Source organism: Siniperca chuatsi, linkage group LG3, assembly GCF_020085105.1.
Source record: "Siniperca chuatsi isolate FFG_IHB_CAS linkage group LG3, ASM2008510v1, whole genome shotgun sequence".
NCBI lineage: Eukaryota > Metazoa > Chordata > Actinopteri > Centrarchiformes > Sinipercidae > Siniperca > Siniperca chuatsi.
The window spans coordinates 27887140-27910629 of NC_058044.1; the positions used below are offsets into that span (position 1 = coordinate 27887140).

The 23490-nt window shown below is 42.7% G+C and overlaps 1 protein-coding gene across 1 annotated transcript in view; it reads right to left on the reverse strand.

Moving 5' to 3' along the window:
- The window catches only part of maml3 (mastermind-like transcriptional coactivator 3), a 108042-nt gene that overhangs the window by 6018 nt on the left and 78534 nt on the right, over positions 1-23490 (reverse strand). Inside the window, exon 4 of the mRNA XM_044189097.1 lies at positions 1517-1780. Within this exon, the coding sequence (XP_044045032.1) occupies positions 1517-1780 (264 nt within the window). The remainder of the gene's footprint in view (positions 1-1516; positions 1781-23490) is intronic.

Here is a 23490-nt window from a genome sequence, read left to right on the forward strand (position 1 = left end):
ATTAAATACTGTTACAAAATGCACACTGAAGTCTTAGGTCCAAAGCTAGTATATAATAATAAAGCCAAGCTTTTTGTCACTAGACCTTCAGTGGGGCAAACATATTTGCCTGATTTGTAATCATTAAATACTTGCATTGGACTTGAGTGTGCAAAGCCTTCTTTTCTCCATATTAGAGTTTTTTGGCCTTCTCGTGCCTTAACATTGTCTCATGACTGTGGTAAACTTCCAAAAAGTGTCCACTGTCAGAGTCACAACTTTCATTACATTCTGAGCGAGAATTGTGCATCGACAGGTACGAAAGCAGGGACCCACCTCAATTCTAATTTAGATAGCTGATCAGTCATTTGAGTCATTTAGTACAAATGCCACAGTACAGATGAGACAGATGTTTGGTACGGCAGAAGTGAGACAGATGTTTGGTGCAACTGAGGTGAGACAGATGTTGTGGTATAGCAGATGTGAGGCAGATGATTGGTACAGCAGAGACATGTTTGGTACAGTAAACGTAAGACAGATGTTTAGTACAGTAGAGGTAAGACAGATGTTTGGTATAGTAGAGACATTTATTTGGTACAGTAAAGACAGACAGATGCTTGGTAAAGTAGAGGTGAGACAGATGTAAAGTACAGCAGAAGTGAGATGGGTTTTTCGTACAGTGGAGACTGATGTTTAGTACAGTAAAGAGACAGATGTTTGGTATAGTAGAGGTAAGACAGGTGTTCGGTATAGCAGAAATGAGACAGATGTGTGCTGTCAGGATTAGATTAGTGTACAGTGTCTGCATGATGTTCTCCTACACAAATAATATCAAAATTGATCAGTGTTCAAATAGGAAACCAGAGGTAGCCCTGATACTATATCATAGCCATAGCTGTGCTGCAGGTATACTAAATTAAGTGGAAAAAAGGCAGTCTGGGTCCTTGCAGCATAAAAAGCAGCTACTGAATGTGTGCCTGGAAAGCAGAAGGTGTTGCTCATTTAAATGGAGGTTTGATATCCAGTTAACAACATACACTAAACCCCGGCAGGATGTGTTTCCTTTCAGACACCTATATTTGTGTGTCTGTGTATGTTTTTGCAGATCCAATTAAAACCAACATAGTGGGTGGTGACTTTAGAGTTCAGAACTCTTTAACACTTGATTCCCTCACAGAGAGAGAAATAAAAAGAAAACACCACATTATCACAGCAGGCGGCATGTGGCAAAACCACACACATACACATGGACACACACACATTGCAGAGATGAAAAGGAAGTAGTGAAGAGGGGGCTGGTTGAGGGTAATTATACATGCAACCAGACAACAGTACGGAAGAGGACAGGATGAGCTGCACTTGTTAGAGCTGTAGACACAGACAAATATACAGGAATGTATGAACAAACAATGCACACACACAAATTTTAATTTAAGGCATGACAGATGAATCACATAGACCTAGCCATTTTTTTAAAATCACTACACCATCACACTAACCTTATGCTATGAGCACACTGATTTAAAAACCCCCTCACCTGCTCAGCCAGTAGTTGCTGCTGCTGTTGTCTCTGCTCTCTGAAGAGCTGCTGTTTCTGCTGCTCCATCATGTGCATCTGCACCCTCTTCTCTTGCTCCATCGCCATCATCTGTTTCATCATGGCCGCCTGCTGCTGATTGCCCACGTAGCCCGGAGGTGGACCTGAGCCCTGGTTGGGCCCCACCCCTGAGGCCACGCCCCCAGCAGGGTGAGGAGGCGGGATGGCGCCCGGTGGTCGTGACATTCCCACCACACCTTGTTCCTGTACAGACAGAGAGGAGAGGACAGCTGGTCAGATGACTGTTGAAAAACCAGTCAATCACTTATCAATCAAGTTAAAGGAGTAGTTTGGAATGTTTATTATGTTTATTCGATTTCTTGCCAAGAGTTAAATGAGAAGATCGATACCACTGTACCTACTGTTAAATATAAGGCAACAGCCAGCAGCTGGTTAGCTTAGCTTAGCATAAAGATTGAAAACAGCTAGCCTAGCTCTGTCCAAAGGTAAGAAAATCCAATTACCAGCACCTCTAAACCTCACTAATTAACACGTTATATCTCATTATATCTACAACTTCCTGGAGTCTCCACTGGTTGCCTGGCAACTGCTCCTGGTCGTGAAATAGTCCGGTACATAACTTCCCCATAAAATGTTAAATTGTCATTTTTACACTTTACACGGATTGAACAAATGAGATATAACATGTTAATTAGTTAGCTTTAGATGTGCTAGTCGAATTGTGTTATCTTCAGACAGAGCCAGGCTAGCCGCTTCCCCGTTTCCAATCTTTGTGCTACTGGCTGCCAGCAGTAGCGTCATATTTACCATACAGATATGAGAGAGGTATTGATTTTCTAATTTAACTCTTGGCAAGAAGGCAAATAAGTGCCAAAATGCTGAACCTTTACTTTAAAGTCCAGTTATTATTTGTATAGCCACTTCAAACTATGCAAACCTCCTTTTCAGTGCATTTGTTACTGATCTTTATCACAAGCTAATGTCACACAATTACATAAGGTACAGAAGGAAGGCAAATTCAATACACTCCCAGCGTTGTTGGCATCTACAGTGACACCTTTGCACAGCCTGTTTTAGGCATGAAACTGTGGTCAGCCATTATGTTGTATAAAAGACACACTCCAGGTGTCTGTGAATGAGAGTGAAAAACAGGATAAAGACAGAACTGCCTCAAGATTCAGCTTGTCGGGCCACCCTGAGTCCTCCCAATGGGGCATTGGTTGGTCCTCGCTGCATACATTATCTCCTCATTAGCATATAAAGAGCACTTCCTCCTCCACTCAGCCGTATGCTAATCTCTAATAGGATGAAATGGCCTGCACTGGCCAATGGGAGGAGAGCGTTTATGAATCTATTAAAGGTTAGACAGCTGAACGAGAGTAGACATCGTTTAGGCCTGCCGGCAGTAAGAGAGGGGAAAGGCCAGAGAGGAAGAAGGACAATTCAGGCCAGTAAACAGTATGTGCACACATAAAAATGCAACAACACACAGCCACCCACAGGCACACAGAGGAATATACAATGTACAACAAATCACATTTAACTGTAGGGCAAGAATGAAACAGCAAAAGCAGGATTACAGTAGCGCATCGTAGCATTGGCAAGAGTCTGTAACACATCACTATACTCAATATGTTTTGAAAGAGCCAAAGCCTCATAATCCGCATTGAGGCTCCGCTCTTCTTAGAAAGGAGTTAGGTGGAGATAAACCTCATATATTAGAGCACAAAAAACCCCGTGGAGCAAACAGAATCGGCTGCTCAAGACTGGCTCACCAGACAGCCAGACCAGACTGATCGATGTTCAGAGCTACGTGTCTCATCTATGGTTGGCATGTTCTTGCTGGATGGCAGCAGGGCAGTCAGACGATGTAAGAAAGGAGAAGAGAGGGGAAGGAGAGGCGTAGTGTCACGAAATGACCAACGGGTGGCAGTGGTGATCTTTAAACATACATGTGTGCGTGTATGTGTGTTTGAGTCTCACTGGCCTCCTCTCAGCAGATGGCTCAATCATGAAGGTTCTGATCTACGATCTCTCCCTCTCCCCCACTCACTCGACCTCTTTTCTTCCCTTCTCTCTAAACATCCCACCATCAAACTCCTTTCTCCACTCTTTCTCTGGTTCTCTCTCTTTCTCTGTGTAGACAGGGGGCCCTGAGCCATGGCCACTCAATTGCCAGGGAACGAAGGAACGGAAGAGAGATGGATTTCAAAGGAGGGAAGAGAGGAAAAGTCTCAGAGAATTCAAGATTTTGGTGGATGAGGTGTGTGTGTGTGTGTGTGTGTGTGTGTGTGTGTTGCAGGGGAGAAGAGGTAATAGCCCAGTAGCAGTTTGCTAAAGAAATGAAAGAAAACTACAGTATGTACACACTGTATATAGTTAAATAAAGTGAAAGGCACATGAAAGGATGAAAAAATAGCGAATGAATTAGCAGTAGTATCAGTAGTATCTCAGTGTTATTAGTACTTCGCTGAAGCGTTGCTAATATACAATGAATTCAATGTCACGCCAATAAAGCTTACTGAACAGAATTGAATAGCAGGTATCCTCTTTAGACTGAAAAAAATGGAAATTAAATGAATTGAAGTGAAGAGAAAAGAATGTGTGTGAGGAAAGAAGGAAGGCAGGAGAGCAGAATGAGAAAAAGAAGAGAAAAGGAGAACAGATCTTGTTTTGGGAAAAAAAACAAGAGGAAGCGAGGAGGTGATGAGCCAAAAGAGGAGGAGTGAAAGGTGGGATTGAGGAGAGGAGAGCAGGTACCCTGGCAACAGTTGCTGTGGCGAGGAGCAGATGGCGCTCGGAGGAGCGGTTATGGCCGCCGCGCCTGGTAACCCTGCACAACACTGGGCAGACCCCAACAAGACACACATAAAGTATACACACAAACACACTCAGTTATCCTACAATTTTACATTGGCTTTCTTTGACCTCTTCTTTCTCTATTTATCAGCCCATCTTCCATTCTCTCTGTCCTCTCTGTCCTAACTCATGAATGTTGCTGAATAATGTAACAAAGAGCATCCACAGTCTGTCTGTCTGTTTTCTCTTTTAGCTCTGTCGATCCAACTTTCTCCGTCTTTGCCTCTGTTTCTCTGTCCGCACCCCAGACGCTTCATTCCGGGACTTTGGACCGGCTCGAGTCAGTCCTTAAACTCGGCTAATGAGACTAAATGGTTAGCTGCTAACTAAAGGAGGAACAGAGGAGCTCAGTCAGAAGCTGGAGTTTCAAACTACAACAGCTACTGTAAGTTGCAGATAGATCAGTTTGGAGCAGGAAAGATCAGGCAGAGAAAAAGGAACAGAGGATGAAATTAAAGGGGCGGTGAATGTATCATAGGTTGATCTGGAGGATGTGTGTATGAGTGTGTGTGTGTGTGTGTGTGTGTCTGGTGGAGGCTGTCAGCTTTATTGGGTTAGGAAGCATGGAGAGCCCAGGTGATTACATTACACATGAAGTGAGCGGAAATGTGTGTGTGCATGTGTGTAAGTGAGAGAGTGGGGGAGAGATTGTGAGAGAGACTGTTCATTTCATTCCTACGTCTCATGGAGCAGAAATACTGTGTCTACTGTATTCACTGTATGTGTGTGTGTGTGTTTAAAGGTGCATCTGCATACACTGGTATGATCATACACTCTTGAGTCAGGATGAAATCACCTGCTCCCATGGTGACCACACAGCAGAAAGATTGAAGGCTACACTTGCTATTACAAAATAACACACACACACACCACTGTGCACACCTTGTCACACACACACACACACACACACACACACACACACACACACACACACACACACACACACACACACAGTACAGTACAGTACATGCAACCACATTCAAAAAACCAAAAACAAACACAGACGGACAGACTACTACAGCACAACATGATGCCTTACAGTTCATGCATAAAGGCATTAAGTGAAACAACTGCACACCATGCGTGAACCCCCCCCCCAACACACACACACACACACACACAGAGAGCCTATCAGAGCAGCGGCGCCTGGCAGCAGAGTGCTGGGTGTCTGTGTGCTCTCCAGAGTGGCTCACATCTGTCACCCACTTGTGTAAGAGAAGGAAGGGAGGGAGTGTGAAGAGGAGGAGAGCAGGAGCAGTGAAAGAGAGGGAGCAGGGAGTGAGGGCTGGATGGATGAGGAGATGCCTCATTAGACTCTTACGCAGCCTATGGTTGCAATCAGACTGAGAAAGTGAACGGGAAGTACATTATTTGTTGATTGTGCATTTGGATCAGCAGCAAAGCTGGAGCAGGGGTGGGTGTTGCAGCAGTTGATGGTGCAGATGCTTGGAGTGTGTTAAAGCCCTGTCTCTGGTTAGTGTGGCCAGCTTGAAGGTCACAGGTTTTATTGCTTTCACAGCCAGCGCTCATCAATGTTTGAATGTCCTTGAGCTTCATACTGGTTGACCTTGCACTCTGACCCTGCTGGTGATGTCTACAGATGTGTAGAAATATGCAAATGAGGCGCCCCGGTAGCTCACCTGGTAGAGCTGAGCCCTTACCACAGCAGCATGTCATTGCCCTCTCTCTCTCCCCTGCCTTTCCTGTCCCTCTCTACTGTCACTGTCACAATAAGGCGAAATGTCAGGAAAAATGGAAATATACAAATCAAAAAGCTTGAAAAGACACTGATAGTAAGAGTTTCTGCACTTTCAAGGGCTCCAGCCTGAACGAATAGATGTGTATATAGCAAGTATTGATGTATGTAGAATTAAAAGAAAGACGAATGTAGTCATGTCAGTTATTTTTGTCAATGCATGCATTTCATTTTAAAATGTACCTCTACGTTCCAGTTCACCAATAAAAAACATTTGCAGCCCATATACAGTATTTATTGTAGAGTATTTAGTGTGAGTGCATCGCTAACCAGATGACCAGGACACTGCATACAACGTTTATGTGTATGTGTGCGTATCACTATCAGGCTAACATTGAAGGCTAAGAGTTCTGTAACTCACAGGACTAAACCCAGGAAAGTACATGGTTTAACTAAATTGTCAGGCATTACGATGGTCTTGCCTCCCAATTGAGCCTCATATCATAATTATATTGAGCATTTTCAAGTTTGTCAACTGGAATCTGCACAAATATGAACATTATCATGTAGTTTGGCTGGTTAATAACAGATATCTGACTGCAGTGTGCTTGTCTATGGCTATAATCTGAAAAATGCAGTCGATAAATTAAGTCTTCACAGTTTCTAGGTTTCTTCTAGTCTGTTCCCATCTTAAATCATCATATAGGAGGACAGGACATGTGTCAGCATAGGTTTTCATTCTGCTTAACATGGTAGATGTGAAATCGAGGAATAAAGCGTTTGTAATAAGGAAAAACAGTATTGTGTATTAGAGTGCATGGCTAAAACACAAGTATTATGCAGCACCTGGCACAACCATAACGACACATGCACATACAAAAACACACATACACACTGACCCTGAGCAGATGGTGGAGTCAGACCTTACAGTATTAAACTATCCCCACAGTGCCAGAGGTAAAGAAGACATCACTTTGACACACACACACACACACACACACACACACACACACACACACACACACAGTAACAAGGATAGGTGGAAGTATGAAGCCAGTGGTTTGATTCTTAACCACCACTTGTGTAGAACACATCCACCCACCTACCCTTACACCACCCCCTCAAAGACACTCACACTCACACACACACACACACACACACACACACAGACACACACTTACTCAGTTTCTCCCTGAAGACAGTTATATTTAAACTGCTGGAGAGGAGTCTTGCTCCCCACAGAGGTCTGTTTAATCTCTTAACATCTCTCTACTCTAAACCCTAACTGGCCTATTTCTGACTCTAGACACACACACACACGTATAATTTAAGGGGCAATGTCAAAGTGAAATACAGACAACCCCTTACTTTTTACAAAATTCTCCTCACAGACTCAAAAACAATGGACTGGGTTAACAGGTTTTCTGGGGATCATCCTTTAACCATAACTGAACCAACATGATGCCATGCAGGGATGCTGTAAAATGGATGTAGGCATGCAGGAGTGGATCAATTTAAGTAAATGAATCCCTGCAGCATAAATGCTGTTTGGAGGCACTGTGCTTAACCAAGGGATTTCTCTTCACACAGGATGCCACCCACAGACAGCATAGAACCTGGAATGTCAGTTCATGCTTGTTTGCAATCATGTAACATGATATTCTTTAAATGACAATTTATAGTTACAGATACAGTAACCATCTAATATTCACTCTATAGACTAATGACATATATCATTGCATTTATAGCCAAAACTAATTTGCAACGCTTGTCCCTTCATCCGCCCTGAATGACTTTTACTACTTTGTGCACGCAGGAATGGTTGCGTTGGTTTCTTGCTGACTTCACCACAGCTCCACCCAGGCTCCTCCACTTAGCAACAAATTATTTTTTCCCCCTAGATTCTAAAGTAGACAAGGTGGCAGCTTGTGGTAATCAAAAGATTACCTCAGAAATCTACAGGTTATTTCACAGACCCATGTTCACATTTTTAGCCACACTAGTAGTGTGACTAAATTATGGCAACGTGGATCGATCGTTCCACCACTTCGATCCAGATTGAAATATCAACTATTGGATGGACTGCAATGAAACTTTGTAAAGACATCGATGGTGCCCAGAGGAAGTGATCTCCTGACCTTTCCACTAACGCCATCGTGAGGTTGACATTTGTGGTTTTGAGTGAAATGTCTCAACTGTTAGATTTATTGTCACGTAATTTGGTTCAGACATTCAAGTTCCCCACAGGATGAATTGGTGATCCCTTAACTTTTCATCTACCGCCACAATCAGATCAAAATTTGAATTTGTCCAATATTTTTATGATCAACTACCTAAAAACTAATTCCATTTATTCCCATTACAGCAGGTGTTTAGCACTAATTAGAAAGTGGTAGCATGCTAACACTCAAAACTAAGATGGTGAACATGGTCAACCTAATACCTGCTAAACATCAGCATGTACGTCTGTCATTGTGAGCATGTTAGCATGCTGATGCTAGCATTTAGCTCTGAGCACTGCTGTGTCTCAGTAATGCCTCAAAAAGCCGCTAACATGTTGTAGACTGAGTCTTTTTCTATAGTCTGTACTCAAGAGGATTTACTATAGTATAACTTTTGGAGCACAGGTGGAGAGTCAGGAAGAAGCCCTTATTCTTTGATAGTAAGAAGAAGAAACCAAAAGCCAACGTTCACTGCTAATGGATGGAAAAAGAGTCAGCTATCATATCGAATTTGTAGGTGCGCTTGGATTATTTGGTCACACTTTATTTGGATAATCTGCCTACAGATAGTTTATAGAATATTTGTTACATTTCAACAGCTTATTAGTTGAGATTCAACTGTTCAACAAATACAACTGTTTTCCAGGTTTGGTTAGGTTTAGGCACAAAAAACATCTTGGTTAGGATATGTTCATGAATTGTCACATATACTCTATTGATAATCTGTTAAACATCTACAGACAACAGCAAAACAGTTGAAATGTTACAAATACTATCCAAATAAAGTGTTACCGAGTATTTAAATGTAAAATCTGCTTTTTGCCGGATAATCAAATATCTAAATTGTGGATAAATTTTCTTTCAATCAACTAATCATTAATTGATAAATTGTTTCAGCCCTACTTTTCACGGTTGTTTGTTTGGATCTTGTAAAGCAGTTTACAAGCTACTCTAAAGAGTTGCTTCGCTCTTAGTTCCACCCAAGTTCCCTCTTATGAATGTTATTACTGAGGTGGATAAACGGTCACAGACAGGGGAATATGACGAGCAGCGAGAGGACAGAAGACAGGAGTAAATCATGTTCATGACGACAAGCGAGGAGGAGGGAGTGTGAGCGGAGCAAAGGGATGAGATCATCGGTGGCCGGGGAGTGATTGTGGCGAGCAGACGAGTATACCACCCTGAGAGGGACCAGGTGCTATAGTAAATCACCCTGGAAACGGTCGCCATGGAGACCTTAAAGACACATGTGCGCACACGGGAGAGAGGGCCATGTCTGGGAGTGTGTGAGTGAGTGATGTAAATGTGTGTATTTTAAAACAGTAGAACAGTGTGAGTGTATGTGTATGAGAGAGAGGAAGATGTGTTTCTATGTAATCTAATCATGGCGGCTAAGAATGATACATCTGAGTGACAACACAGCAGGTGGACTGCTCTCTCTTCTCTCTGTCTCTCTATCACTCTTTCTTGTCTTGTGCGCTTTCATATCATAACCTCCATTATTATTACTGTGCGTGAGTGCACACACAGATGTGTACTGAGGGTAATATACAAAGCTTGTAGCTAGAAGTAACTATAAACAGAGAGAGAGAGAGGAAATTAAACGCTGTGGTGAGTGTGTGAGTGTGTGTGTATGTATGTATGTGAGGTTATCACATTCGGGCTCTTCCCAGAGAGAATTCCCAACTAGAGCGTTTGAATTATTCACAGCTGCGATCAGTGCAATAACACGGCTGTTAACGGCGGTAAAGATACGTTCCACACATCCGTCTATCCTCCCATCTCTGTTTGCCTCCATCCCTCTCTCTCGTTATGACAGTAAACTGCCTTTTAACCCATCTAGCCATCCTCCATATCTCCGAATAACCACCTCTTCAATTTCCTCCTTTCCTGTCTCACCACGCGCTCTGTGTTCCTGTCTTTCTTTTTGCTCTCTCTCAGTCTCTCACTCATTCTATCACTACTTCTCTTCCTCATCTGATTCAATATTTTTCTTTTCCACTGTTCATCTATATTTTTCTTAAATCCCTCCCTTATTTCTACCTTTTTTCAGATCCCTCCATCTAGCCATTCCTCCCCTCCAGCTGCCCTTCCTCCCTTGTTCTCTGTCCACCCTTCGACAACATCCATCTTCCCCTTATTCTTTCCTTCTTTGTTCACCCGAGGGCTGATCCTTCCTCTTCTCGCCTGCCTCACTCGCCCAACAGCGCTTCTCTCTCCTCCTCCACCCCCGCTTTCATTTGTTTTTCTACCTGTTTCACATTTGTTTTTCTACATCCACTCTCATCCATCTTTATTCTCGCTGTTGCTCATTTAACGTCTGGATCTGTCCCTGCCTCAGCAGCTATCATCCTGCTCCTTCGTCTTCCCCCCTCCTTTTCACCATTTACCGTTTCCCTCTTTTTCACTCTCTCCTCCTGTTTCATTTGACTCCATCTTTACCAAACGGCCGTATAACCTCCACCTCTCTTTGTCTCTCCCTCCATCAACCTCTCTAAATCTATCTCTGCCTCTGTCATAGCCCCCTCATTATGCCTTCTCCTCCTCTCCTCTCCACTCCCTCTCTCCAGAGAAGCCATTAGGTGCTGCTGTAAGGCTATCACTCTTTTGCTCTCTCCCTCTCTTTTTCTCTCTCTGCCGTAGTCTCGGGACAATAGGCTCCCCCTTCCCTTCCCTCTGCCATTCCTCCTCAGTCTCTCCATCTCTCTTCTTGTGTTTCTTCAGGCGCTCTTTTCTCTCCTCCTTTTCCCTCCCCCTCTACTCGTATCTTCAAATCATCTGACTCCCTTCTGCTTCCATCCTCTTCGCCTTACCTCCATCTTGATTTCTCCACCCCTCCAACTACCCCCCACCTTTCCCTTTATCCTACCATATTCCAGTGAGCTAGTCTAGGGTAGTGGTGGGCTTATATACACTCCATAATATATATATATATATATATATATATATATATATATATATATATATATATATATATATATATTTTTTCCCCACATTTGATCAGCTACACAAACACTGAAGGTGCGATTGATCAGGGCTGCAACTAATTTGACAAAATTATGCTAAACTAAATAATTTTTATGATCGATTCAATCAATTCATTTTCTCGCTTAATCGTTTGGTCTTCAAAATGCAACAAGTCCTCCAGTTTAAATGACAAAATATGATGTTGGTCCTCCAGAATGATACATATAAGCATTTTCTGATCCATCGCCCTTTTAAAAAATGAAACAGTTTTCTGATCTTACACCACAGTGGTTAAGGTTTGGGTAAGTTAAGGCACAAAATGACTTGGTTAAATGTTAGGAAAACATCATGGTTTGGGTTAAAATTATAATAATATAATAATCGATTATCAAGATTGTTGTCACTTATATTTCTGTTTATAGACTAATATATTAATCAACTAATCGTGTCTGCTCTACAGAGGGTTTCCCTGCCAATCTGTGGGTTTGAATCAGTGACCCATTGCTCACAAGTAGGGTTGCAAGTTATTTTCATTATCGATTAATCGCATGGCTTATAAAACTTCCGGAAACAGTGAAAAAGTCCATTACAAATTCCTAGAGCCCGAGGTGACATCATCATATGTCTTGTTTTGTTCGATCAACAGTCAAAAACTCAAATATTCAATTTACTATAATGGAAGACCAAGAAAAGTAGCGTATTCTCACATTTGAGAATCTGGAGGAATCAAATGTTTCCATCAGTTACCAAAATAGAAAAGAAGCAGACATTTCACCAGTGACCTGTGGTTGTTTTTTTTGAACATACTGTAAGCCTTCAGGAATACATCTGCTGCAGAATTCTGGCTGGTTTATACGCTCTGGAGAAGGGATATAATCATGAATAAATCCAATTTTCTTATCTACTTATTTATTAGAAGCAAACATTCACAAATCAGTCTGAGCATGCACACAAATGCTATCTACAGTGCACAACCTATCCGTACTTCCTTTTGTCTTACACATTTAGCTGCCTTTCTATGCGCTGCACCTTCAGCTATCTCCATCGCCCCCGACTCTGCCCATCTTTGTATGCCATTAATCTCTCTCCTCCTTTACCTCCTCTGCCTTACCCCTCCCTCTTTAACGCAGGGGAGACAGAGCAAGGGAAAGAGATATGGAGAGAGAGAATGACCATTATCTAAGCCAGCATCTGCAATAATTCCACAGTAGCCTATTATCCACAATAGAGCCAAAATGGCCTTTGGTAATATGATGAAATCTGCCGTAAAAAGTAGAAATGGGACTAAAAGCGTCAGAGTGTAGAAAAACCTCCATTCCTCAGCTGCTTTATCACATTATTGCATTCTACTCATCTCTCTGTCTGTCTGCCTCCCTCCCTCCCTCCCACATTCGGTGCATTACTGTGTCTTTCTCTAAATTCTCTCTATTTCACTCTGTTCCTATCTATTGCTTTCCTCATGTCTCACTTTCTCTTTCCGTCTCTTTATCGCGCTCTCTCTCCATCTATGTGACTCTCCATGAGTATGTGTCGATCTGTCGTCAGATAACACCATGTTCTCAAAAAGTAGAAAATGGAAATTCCATTAAACTAAGTGTTGGTCTCAGTCTCTTCCTAATGCTGCTAAAACGCTAATCCAACTCACACCCACATGCGCACGCACGCACACACACACACACACACGGATGTGCACGGATGTGACTGTGCTTGCACACAAACACAATCGAGAAAGGACCTTCCAATCAGTAGTGTACCACAAATAGGCACGGGAAAAACAATTTGTCGTCATTGCTAACAGCTGCTGCTGGTGGTGTGGGGGTTTGAGTGTGTGTGTGTGTGTGTGTGTGTGTGTGTGTGAGTGTGAGTGTGAGAGAGAGAGAGAGAGAGAGAGATCACCAGGCAGATCTCTCCCCCATTCCTTTTCTCCCCTCCTCCACTGCGTTGTCCCAAGGGAAGTGGATAGGTGATGTACAGACCCTCTCCTGATCGCACGACTCAGCAGAACAGATGGACAGAGAGAGAGAGAGAGAGAGGTGTACAGTGGTAGACTGAACAAAACGGCTATGTGATGGTGTTTCTGCAGGTGTGCAAATGCATGTAGTATGTGTAGAATGAAGATGCTAAGAGCTACTATATTGTTTCAATAATCTTTAAAGCTGCAATCCATTGAGTTGGCGGGGTATCTTCAAAACACCATGCTAGCACATGAAGATGTTCTCCATGGTCTGGAACACTGAAAAATATTGATCTGCTTGTCAAGTCACACCTGTTCTTGAAAGCAAGTCAGTTCAGAGTGTGGAAGTGTTTGTCCTTGCCCACAGCACTGAAATCAGCTTTAGCCTAGCTGTATCACACTTAACCTGCTAGCATGATCTTTGAAGTTTTGCAAAGGCTATTTCAAATAAATAGCAGGCTTACATCCAACTCTATGATGCTATTTGCTGTAGTTTAAATATCATTTCAATTACTGTACCACCACTGGAAAGGGTGACAACTTATCTACTAGTGGATTTTATTCCAGGCAGGTTGGAAAATAAAGGTCCTCACAGGTGTGAAGTTTTGGTCCCAATCTGAGACAGACCTGTGGAAAACATACCCAAACCTTACATGAGTAAATTTTAAAAAAAAGTAAAAGGGGCCCCATCTAAAAGGTACCCGAGGACAGCCAGAAGCTTTACAAGATAGTCCCAAGGACACCTAGATCCGAACAACCATGGTACATGTACACTCCGTCTCAACTCAAAAAACTTCCATCCCCCAATTATTCTTCTGTGATGATTATGACATGCTATGTGATCAGAGCTGATAGCGAGTCCACGTCAGTCCTCTTGGTTATTAGACATACATAGTAGGGGTGGACGGTATACCAGTTTCGTCACCGTCACCGGTGTCACGTTCTGCCACGACATGGATTTTGCAATACCGTCATTAATGTGATCAATTTTTTAGCATATTAAAACTGATGTGCTTTACTGTCGCTGCGATAACAGGTAGAGGGCTACGCACGTACTCATAGAACTGGAGTTACATCCAGTAACTATAAAAACAAACACCATAAAAAACAAAAAAATACCGTGATATACATTTTAGGCCACCCATAACACGTAGACATAGTTGGTACAGAGACCCAAAATCTGCAGCAACAGAACAGGACCCTTCCTGTCCCTTTGACTGATTATAATAATTTGGACCCTGTTCCTTGTCTTGGTTACCAGGAACCAAGTGGACCCATGTAGACCTAGAGCGAAAAGGCCTCTGAATCAGCATTTAAATAAAGGACACAAAATATAATCTCTCTCTACTGAAATTAATAAAAAACTAGGGCTTATAACATACAGTGTGCAGTACGTATGCTTATGATGAATTCAATGGTATGATAAGAGCAAAGCACAAAGCATGAGCAGACTGTAGACGCAGCACTGCTCATCAAAGAGCATCCATCTGTTCATTTTGCTAACATTTTACTTCTTTGAAAGTCTACCTGAATAGATAATGGCAGACCTTCACTGGCTGGCATGACGTTGTGGGGCTCTGGTAGTGAGGCTGCTAAGCCAGACTAAACTGAAGAACTCTCCACACAAAACTAAGCGGTAAAGAGCCAATTACCTTGGTTGTGACCAGAGACCCTTCCTCCCGCCGCCTTATCATTTCTACAAAACAAGAGCAATCGAGGAGTGGTTAAGAGGGAGGGAGAGAACCGTGTGAGGGGTGGGTGGAGGAATGACTCGAGGAGGGATGGAAGGAAAGCTGTTGATAAAGGAAGGGAGCAAACAGTCACCCTGAGGAGATGAAGAGAAGCGGGAGGAGAAGGGAGGGGGGATATATAGGGGAAATCATTTTTGAAGGAGTGGACTGTCGGCCAACCCAGAGGGAGAAATAGAAGTGTAAACAAATAGGGACAAACAAGAGTGAGCCGGAGAGAGAGAGAAAAGAGGGAGGGGAAGATGGAGGCAGAGTGGGAGGAAGGCACGAAGTGAGAAAACAAGCTCGACCATGTGTTTAAGTCAACAATGGCAAGAGAAACCTCAATAGAGAAAAAGGTGTGGGCGGGAAAACACTCCACGGGGAGAGATGAGACAGATGTAGAAGGGAAACAGGCACTGTGAGATGTAGAAAGAGACAGAGAGAGGAGAAGGAAAGAGATGTATCGAGAGATTCAGAGAGAGATGTAGAGAAAGAAATCAAGAGAAGATATTAAGCAATGGAAAGTAAAGGAATGCAGGAACTTCCTATAACTCAGTGACAGTGTTGACTGTTGACAGCAGAAACACTAAGATGAGGTGGGAGGAGAGGGATGGGATGATGGGGGGTGGTGGGAATTAAATGACAAGAAGAAAAACTAATTATTCTGTGATTCTGCTAATTAGCTCTGGCTTTACTGACAAGCTCTGTAAGGCAACAGACGTTTACCAAAGGATACACAGTGCCCTGATGGCCCGGGTGGGAGGGACCAGAGGAGGGAGGGAAAGATAGAGGGAAGGCGAGGTGGGAAAGAAAAGAGAGAGGGAGCGACGAAGGTGGGGCGGGGGGAGGCGTGGACAGACAGATGAGCGGACATGGACAGAAGGAGAAAGGAGGTGGCAGTGATGTGGGTCTGAAGTTATCTGAAACCACTCCATCAAGTAGGAGAGAGAAGAGCAAACCCCGGGGAATAAACTTGTGACGTCTGTTTACCCATGCATTGAGCAGCCTTTACATAAACTAACTATTAAAAAGTGTCATTTAGGCTCTTAACCACTGCAGATAATGCACACACTGGCATATCAATGAGTGGAAGTCATCTTTAAACACTGACTGTATTCTAATAACAGCTACTTGAAATATACAGATGCAGGGCGTGTGTGTGGTAAGGATGAAGGATTTCCAGTGATTTTTAAAATAATTACTTCCTGGGAATATGCCTCCTTTCCTGGGATTTCTCCCCATAAGTGGAGTTTGATTTTAAACACAAAACTGTGGATAATTATATAAACAGAAATATAAAATTAATAAAATGGCATGTCATACTCTGACATTCTTTCATATAGTCTACATTAGGTAATATAGTGATATTCTTTAGTAGTACAATTGACCCTCCTCTAAGCCCCAACCTCCTTTACTGCTGCTCCTCCTGTCAAGCTTTCCGTTCTAGCACGCAGTTAACGGTGGCAGGTTTACCACTCGAAATTCTTAGTAATTCAGTTAAAAAACAAAAACAAAACTATGGGTCCTTGACTTCAGACAGAAGCAGACAAAAGCAGGCAACTGTTGCCAGCAGAATCTATTAACTGTAACTAGCTAATGTTAGCTAACTAACAAACTTCATGGGCTGGTTGAAAATTCTGGTTAATACTGCGTGCAGTGGCAGGAAAGGAACATGTGTTGCATGCATGCATATTTGGCGTGTGTTGTTTGGTGGTGTGAGTCACTGAAGCATTGTTCCAGGATGTTTAGTTGTAGTGTTGGGGCTATTTTCTGCAATGTGCTTCATTTTTAGAATACTGTTCTCCATTTTTGATTTGAGGATGGTGGCCTACATGTCTTCTTGAACTGGCTGCATTTTTGTTAAACTCTGCTTCGTTCATACTTCTCATTTCAATTTGCCTTTTTAGCATGCAAAGACATTGGAAATAAACACTGCAATAGTAAAGTTAGTCCTGTGATATTACTGTGGTATTTAGCTATGAAGACAGTTGCATGTTAACATTAATGAGGTTTGGAGAAGGCGTCTTTGTATCAGCACACATGCTAAGAATCCTGGGCCCCGCAGGTGTTTTTCCCAGGCAAAAGTACGGAGATTTTGGAAAGAATTTCTAGAATTAGTGCATATGTACGGTAAACTTGTGCACAACTGGACATTGTGTATGCGTCTGCTGAAAAGTTATATAACGTACAAACCGCTTTATGTTCGCGTGTGTGTGAGAGAAAGTGAAAGACAAATGTAAAAGAGGTGTGTGTGTGTGTGTGTGTTTCTGCCTATGCTGAGAGCTCATTTGCAGTTCCTGCGTTTCACTCTGGCAGTGAGGTACGCCACGTGCCAGGAACGTGGCACTCGACAAAGCATTAGTTTACTGATCACATACACACACATTCACACACAGACACGCTGCAGCTAATGGTTACTGGCAGATCCAAGCACGAGTGAAGGGGGCGAAATGAAAGAGAGGGGTTAAGTCGTTGAGTATGGAGGGATTTAGACCTCAAACAGTTAGAGGAAAAGAGAGAGAGAGAGACAGAGAGAGAGAGAGGGAGAGAGAGACAGAGGGGGGTTGGGGGAGTAAAAGAGTGCACTGAATGACTCACTGAGCATGTTAGTGTTTAACTGTGTCGTACTGGTGTTAGTGAGTGATAGGGAAATCTACAGGGACCAACAGTGAAGGTAATGCCACAAGTGCGCCAGTAACGTCTGTCGTTCTCTAGATTTCACTCTGTTTCTGCTTTTCTGGTTCTCTCTGAGCCTCAGGAGACAGAGGAAGAGAAGAACACGCTGTGGAAGGAAGATGGGATATCCATGCATCTCATTTCTCTTCTCCTGGCCTCTGACTTTCTATCCTTCCGTCCATCCTGTGGCAGAAACGGATGCTTCTTTAACCAGATGAGATATCCCAGATTATTGACCCAGTGTATTGATATGTTCCACATTTCTTTGTGTACATGTATATGTGTGTGTGTGTGTGTGTGTTTGTTCTGGGAGACTAATGCTACGCCTCCAGTTTCTGCTGCAGAGAAATCAATGACAACACCACTCTTCTACCTTAGAAAACCAATGATGGAGTGGTTAGCAACACAAGTGTGTGTGTCAGTGTGCACATTGTGTGTATGTAAGTTTATGAACGTTTATGTGAGCTTGTTAGTGGATATTTGCCCATCCCCTTCATCCCTGCAACACAGACGGATAACAAGACGTTTCATGGCTGCAGCAATAAAATATGCGTACCTATCCGCTAATCCTCACTAGCGACATTGTCTTTCAAACCTGGAGGTGTTCATTAGTGCTGGCTAATGGTGGCTGAGGTGGGCTAATGCGTCAGGTCCTCTCAGAGACTACAGAGGGCCATTTGTGCCATAGCTGCTGAGATTGATTGGGGGTGGGCAAGAGTGGCATATTGTAGCATTAGCCATGCTCATTGACCATATGGAGATCAATACTTGAGAGGCCCGAGGACAGTCAGAAAGACACACACACACACACACACACACACACACACACACATATATATATATATATATATATATATATATATATATATATATATATATATATTTAACGTGAGCACACAAAAACTCCTCTATGCGCAAACATGGAGGGAGATAAATGCACACACTCACATCCACAAACAGCCTGTGGTCTAAATAATGTTAATGATTTGACCATTAGGAGTGAGGCATGAATCAGAGGTAATGGCTACAAGAGAGGGGCTGTATTGATAAATTGTTACACATGTAAAAGCACGGCACGCACACACACATACAAATACAAACAACAAAGCATGGAGCACAATATAATTAGAGCCACACATCTACAAAATAGAGAACGTGTCCAAGGTTGTATATGTACCTAACACATTATGGAGGAAACAAAGACATGTCACGTTCCACCAGTAAGCCATTTATGATCAGGACCAATCAGGGTACAGGTACTATTAATGGCTGATGACAGTCCCATGTTACCGCTTTCTCTTTTATCTTAATAACTCTTGCCAAAGACCAAAAACAGTAGCCGGTTTGAGTAAGAGATCAACAGGTTTGAAGCTTGTCAGACTGCCAAAAATCCTGGCAATTATTTATCTACCATCTTGACAATAGTGAGGTATACAGTCAAAGTACAGAGTTGCAAGGGAATCTACCAGTACCACCTTGACACAAATTTGTGACTTGACAGTAGTGTAAATTTCCACATATTTGACTGGCCAACACAGTGCATTTCCAGAATGATGTTACATTGTGTTGAGGAAAAAGTTGAGACTGGTTCAACTTTTTTGAACCTTGCGTCTTTTTGTCGAAGCATCGGCATCTCCACTGTGCCAACGCAGTGTCCTCATTGAAATGGATGAGAGGGTTGCAATTTTCACACAGTGTTTCAATGTCAGTGTGAACGTAGCCTTAGCAATACACAGTTGCTACAGGGGCAATAAGAATGATTTTTATTGCCCCTACCAGAACTTGACTAACATATTTGCAGGAGGATGAGAGAAATGTTGATTAAAACTCCATGATTACTTTGCTGGGTATCAACTGGCCAGAATTCAAACTCTGCCAGTCCCCAGAAAGTACTATTCTAACATTTTACTGGATATTGAGATATATTAAATGTTTGCTAGATGTTTCAGGTGGAACGTCGATCTAATTAGCTTACTTAACATGCTTACTTGTCCGGATTGTAAAAATTGAGCTTTCTGTACATCAATTACATGAACTGTAACAGAAGGGGCTGGAAAGGATGTGAAACCCATGGCAGAGCAGGGTGTGCCAGAAATCAGTGCTATTGCAATTTCTACTATCACTGACAAAGTTCAATATATGCCACAGATGAATAGATAAGGAATAGTTTCAACATTTTGGAAAATAAGCTTATCTGCTTTCTTTCTGAGAGTGAGATGAGAAGGGTTAAGTACGGAGCTGGAGTCACAATGTGTTTACCGCAGTTGACAAAGCAATCTCACCTCAAGGTCCATTTAGTGGTTATTGTGGGGCTTTCAATCATATAACATGATGCTCACAAAGTGCTCAAAAAAAATGGAAATGGGAAAAACGTGTACAGTTCCATGACAACTGAAAAACTCCGTCTGCCAATAAAGAGCATGGGATATAATTGAAAACTCCAAAACAACTACTAAATGGACCTTGTGGGGAGATTGTTTTGTCAACTGCTGTTTCCGAGGTCAAGAATTAATGTTAAACCTCCACTGTTTAGCCTAGCTTAACAGAAAGACTGGAAGCAGGGGGAAACAGCTAGCTTGGCTCTGTCCAAAGTGAAAAAAATGCACCTACCGACACCTCTATAACTGTCTTATTTACACTGTGTATCTTGTTTGTTTACACTGTACACTAACAGAAATGTAAAAGGAACAACTTGTGAGTTTAGGGGGTGTTACATGTTGCAAACTGATAAAACAGGAAAATATGAGACAAGAGGCAAGAATAAATCACTCTTCTCTCAAAAGCTCACATAGCCAACACCCTGACAGTCAATGAAACAATAAACATCAATGTCTACAGGATACATACCTTGGATGACAATCTTTCTACAGAGAGCCCATTGTGTCACACTGTTTCCATGTATAATGCACATGCAAGCCAGCTCTTACCAAGCAAAACAAACTTTAGGCATTGTCCACACACAAGGATGAATTTGCATTCACACCTATCAAGCCAGTATTTCTGACCACCAAATAATAAGGTTAAACCAGACTTGACTTAGTTTTGGCAAAAAAAATGCACTCAGGTATTAAGAGGTCACAGTTGCGTGAATATGACAGTAATGCAAGGTCATTATCAATGCCCAGTGTTCTGATACAGAAGTTGGCAGGCTGGAGGGAGGTGGAGAACGACGGGAGCGTTTAGGGCCCATATTCCCAGGTGAGTCTCAAGACACAATGCCAGCTATTTGAGTCTCATCTGCAAGGAGGGAGAAAAGGAGGAGCAGGAGAGGAGGAACGGGAGGGTAGGAGAAGGAAGAACGGAAACTAAGGCTCTAAATTTAGCCCGATGCGACATTCCAGAGAAGAATAATACTGCTTCCCTCTAGTGCTGCTGCTAGTGGAAGAAGACAGAGAGAGACAGAAAAAGGCACCAGAGGTGGGAGAGATACAGAGACAATGACGATCCCATATGCTTTACAGGCCCTAAAACACATGCAAAGAAGGACTCAACTCGAGACAATAGGCTACCAATGAGAGAATTTTAGAATGTTTCTGTGGTTAAAAGGAAACAATGCTGTGGTATGAAAAGTTTCCACTCACTGACTTGCTGGTAAATGTGGAAGATTTCAGAGTCTGAGTACTCAGGGAATCTATCATGTGATTCTCTGCTCGTCCTCATATCCCTGACCTTCTGCCTGGGGGGGTTAGTGAGGGGAGGAAAGAGGAGAGGAGAGGAGGAATGTTGAAAGAGCGAGAGAGTAGATATATTGGAAGCAAAGAGGCAGAGAAAGAGAAAGGAAGGAAAGATGAGAGGGAGGGAGTAGAGGAAAGGAGAAGGATGAAAAAATACAAGAGGACAGGAATGAAAACATACTCCTACTCCCTATTACATGCACATGTGGGTGCAAACACACACACACACACACACACACACACACACACACACACACACACACACACAAGAAATGAGTTGATGGTGTGGTTCCCACAATATTTTAACGCAAAGTTTCTTTGTGCGTGAGTGTCACAAAGTCAGTATGTGTGTATGTGCTCCTCAGGCTCGTGTCTCACATGACCACACACAGCTTGAGGTACGTCACCCACCAGGTAACTGTGTGCTCATGTCAAAACAGCTGCTATAGGCGTGGTGAGGAGTGTTATACATGACCTTTATTTGTCAGTGTGTTTCTGTGAATAAGTAAGCATGTCCGTGTACGTGTGTGTGTGTTTCTCCTTGCACGTAGGTACAGGAAAAACCAAGCTTGCAAACTTTCCAGAGTGACCAAAAATGAAGGAAGTTATCATCAAATACTTAAATCACTTAAACAAATTCAAACCACTTAAACTGTGTCCACTCTTTGAGATCAAAAACAAGCATTGCAATTAGCTATCTACACACATACACACTTTCGGTTAAAGGATAATTCTGGTTTATTTCAACTTGGGTCGGATTTTCGTAGCTTTGCCCACCTTTTCTATCAGTTATGATAACATTGTACTCAAAGTGATCACTGAGATCACTGGCAACACAGCAACATCGCTACAACAAAGTTCAACAGAGCAAGAAACAAGAGCAGTCAGACCATCAGACAGGAGATAAACGAGTCAACAGATGGAGATAAAACTGACAATAAGCACCCAAAATGTCAGTAGAAATCCCTCACTGGACAAGAAAACTGTGGGTGCACACAGCTACGGCAAGGTCAAAGTAGCAAATTGGTGTCTATAAAATGCGACAGTTTGACTAGTAATTTTCCGTTCACCTTTGTTTGCTCTTCTAGATAAGTTGGACTAACCTTGGGGTTTAATCTCAATCTTTGATCAATCTCATCTAACCATCGGGAAGAAAGCAAATAAGCATATTCCCCAAAATATCAAACTATACCTTTAAAACCTGTATGATCATCAGACTTCTTTTTAGCGATGTTAGCGCGTTCCCACATCTCAATTAACTTGGTGAGTACAATGTTATAATTACTGAAAAAGAAAGTAAGTTTGAATAAACTAAAACTTTTCTATTTAACACCTTAACTGAGTTGGTGTGGTAGGCTGACAGAAAGACAAAGCAGACAAGTATTAACTCAACGACAGGGCAGAGTACAAGTGTGTGAAAAAGTAAACGGAAGAAAGAGAGAGTGATAGACACAAAGGGAGAGTTCACGCCAGAGAACTAGGAGGGGGAGGGCAAGTTTGTGCAATTTCAGCAGGAACTGTTTGTGCCGTTCCAGACCGGGGTGACATGGCAGTGGCAGACATTAACAAACAATCAGCAGCACCAGAACATCACGATCAAACCGCTGCTCAATTGAAGTCATTTCTCAGCACACTGTGGGAGCGTTCCTGGTAGTTACTCTTAAATGGCACAGATAGAGAGATGATTGAAGGTTCGGTGAAGGTATGATGGGAGAATGTGTGTGAGTGTGTGTACTGGTGACCTCCTCTTACATGTCGACAAACAACCCCACCCCTTCTATCTCCCTCTCTCGCTTTCTCTCGGGGGTAGAGCGACGGCAGAGCCGGCCACAACGAGGTCAAAGAAAGATTTACTTCCTTATCAACTGGACCAGACAGCTGCCTGTCAAAGGAAAGCGAGACAGAAAGAAGGAGAGATGAAAGATGGAAACACGGATGAGATGGAGGGCTGCGATGGGCAAGGTCACGTTACTATGGAGATTTTACAGCAGCACGACATCGAAGGCGACTGTTGTGACTATCTGACACAGACGCACACATCAAGGTCTCTAGCCCTATGAAAGACAGGCAGGAGGATAGACAGGAGGAAAGAAGGAGGGAGAGAGTGATAGATGGAAAACAAGACAGATTTGGTCTTTGCTACGGCAGCAATGGAGAAAGTAGAGAGCTCAGTAT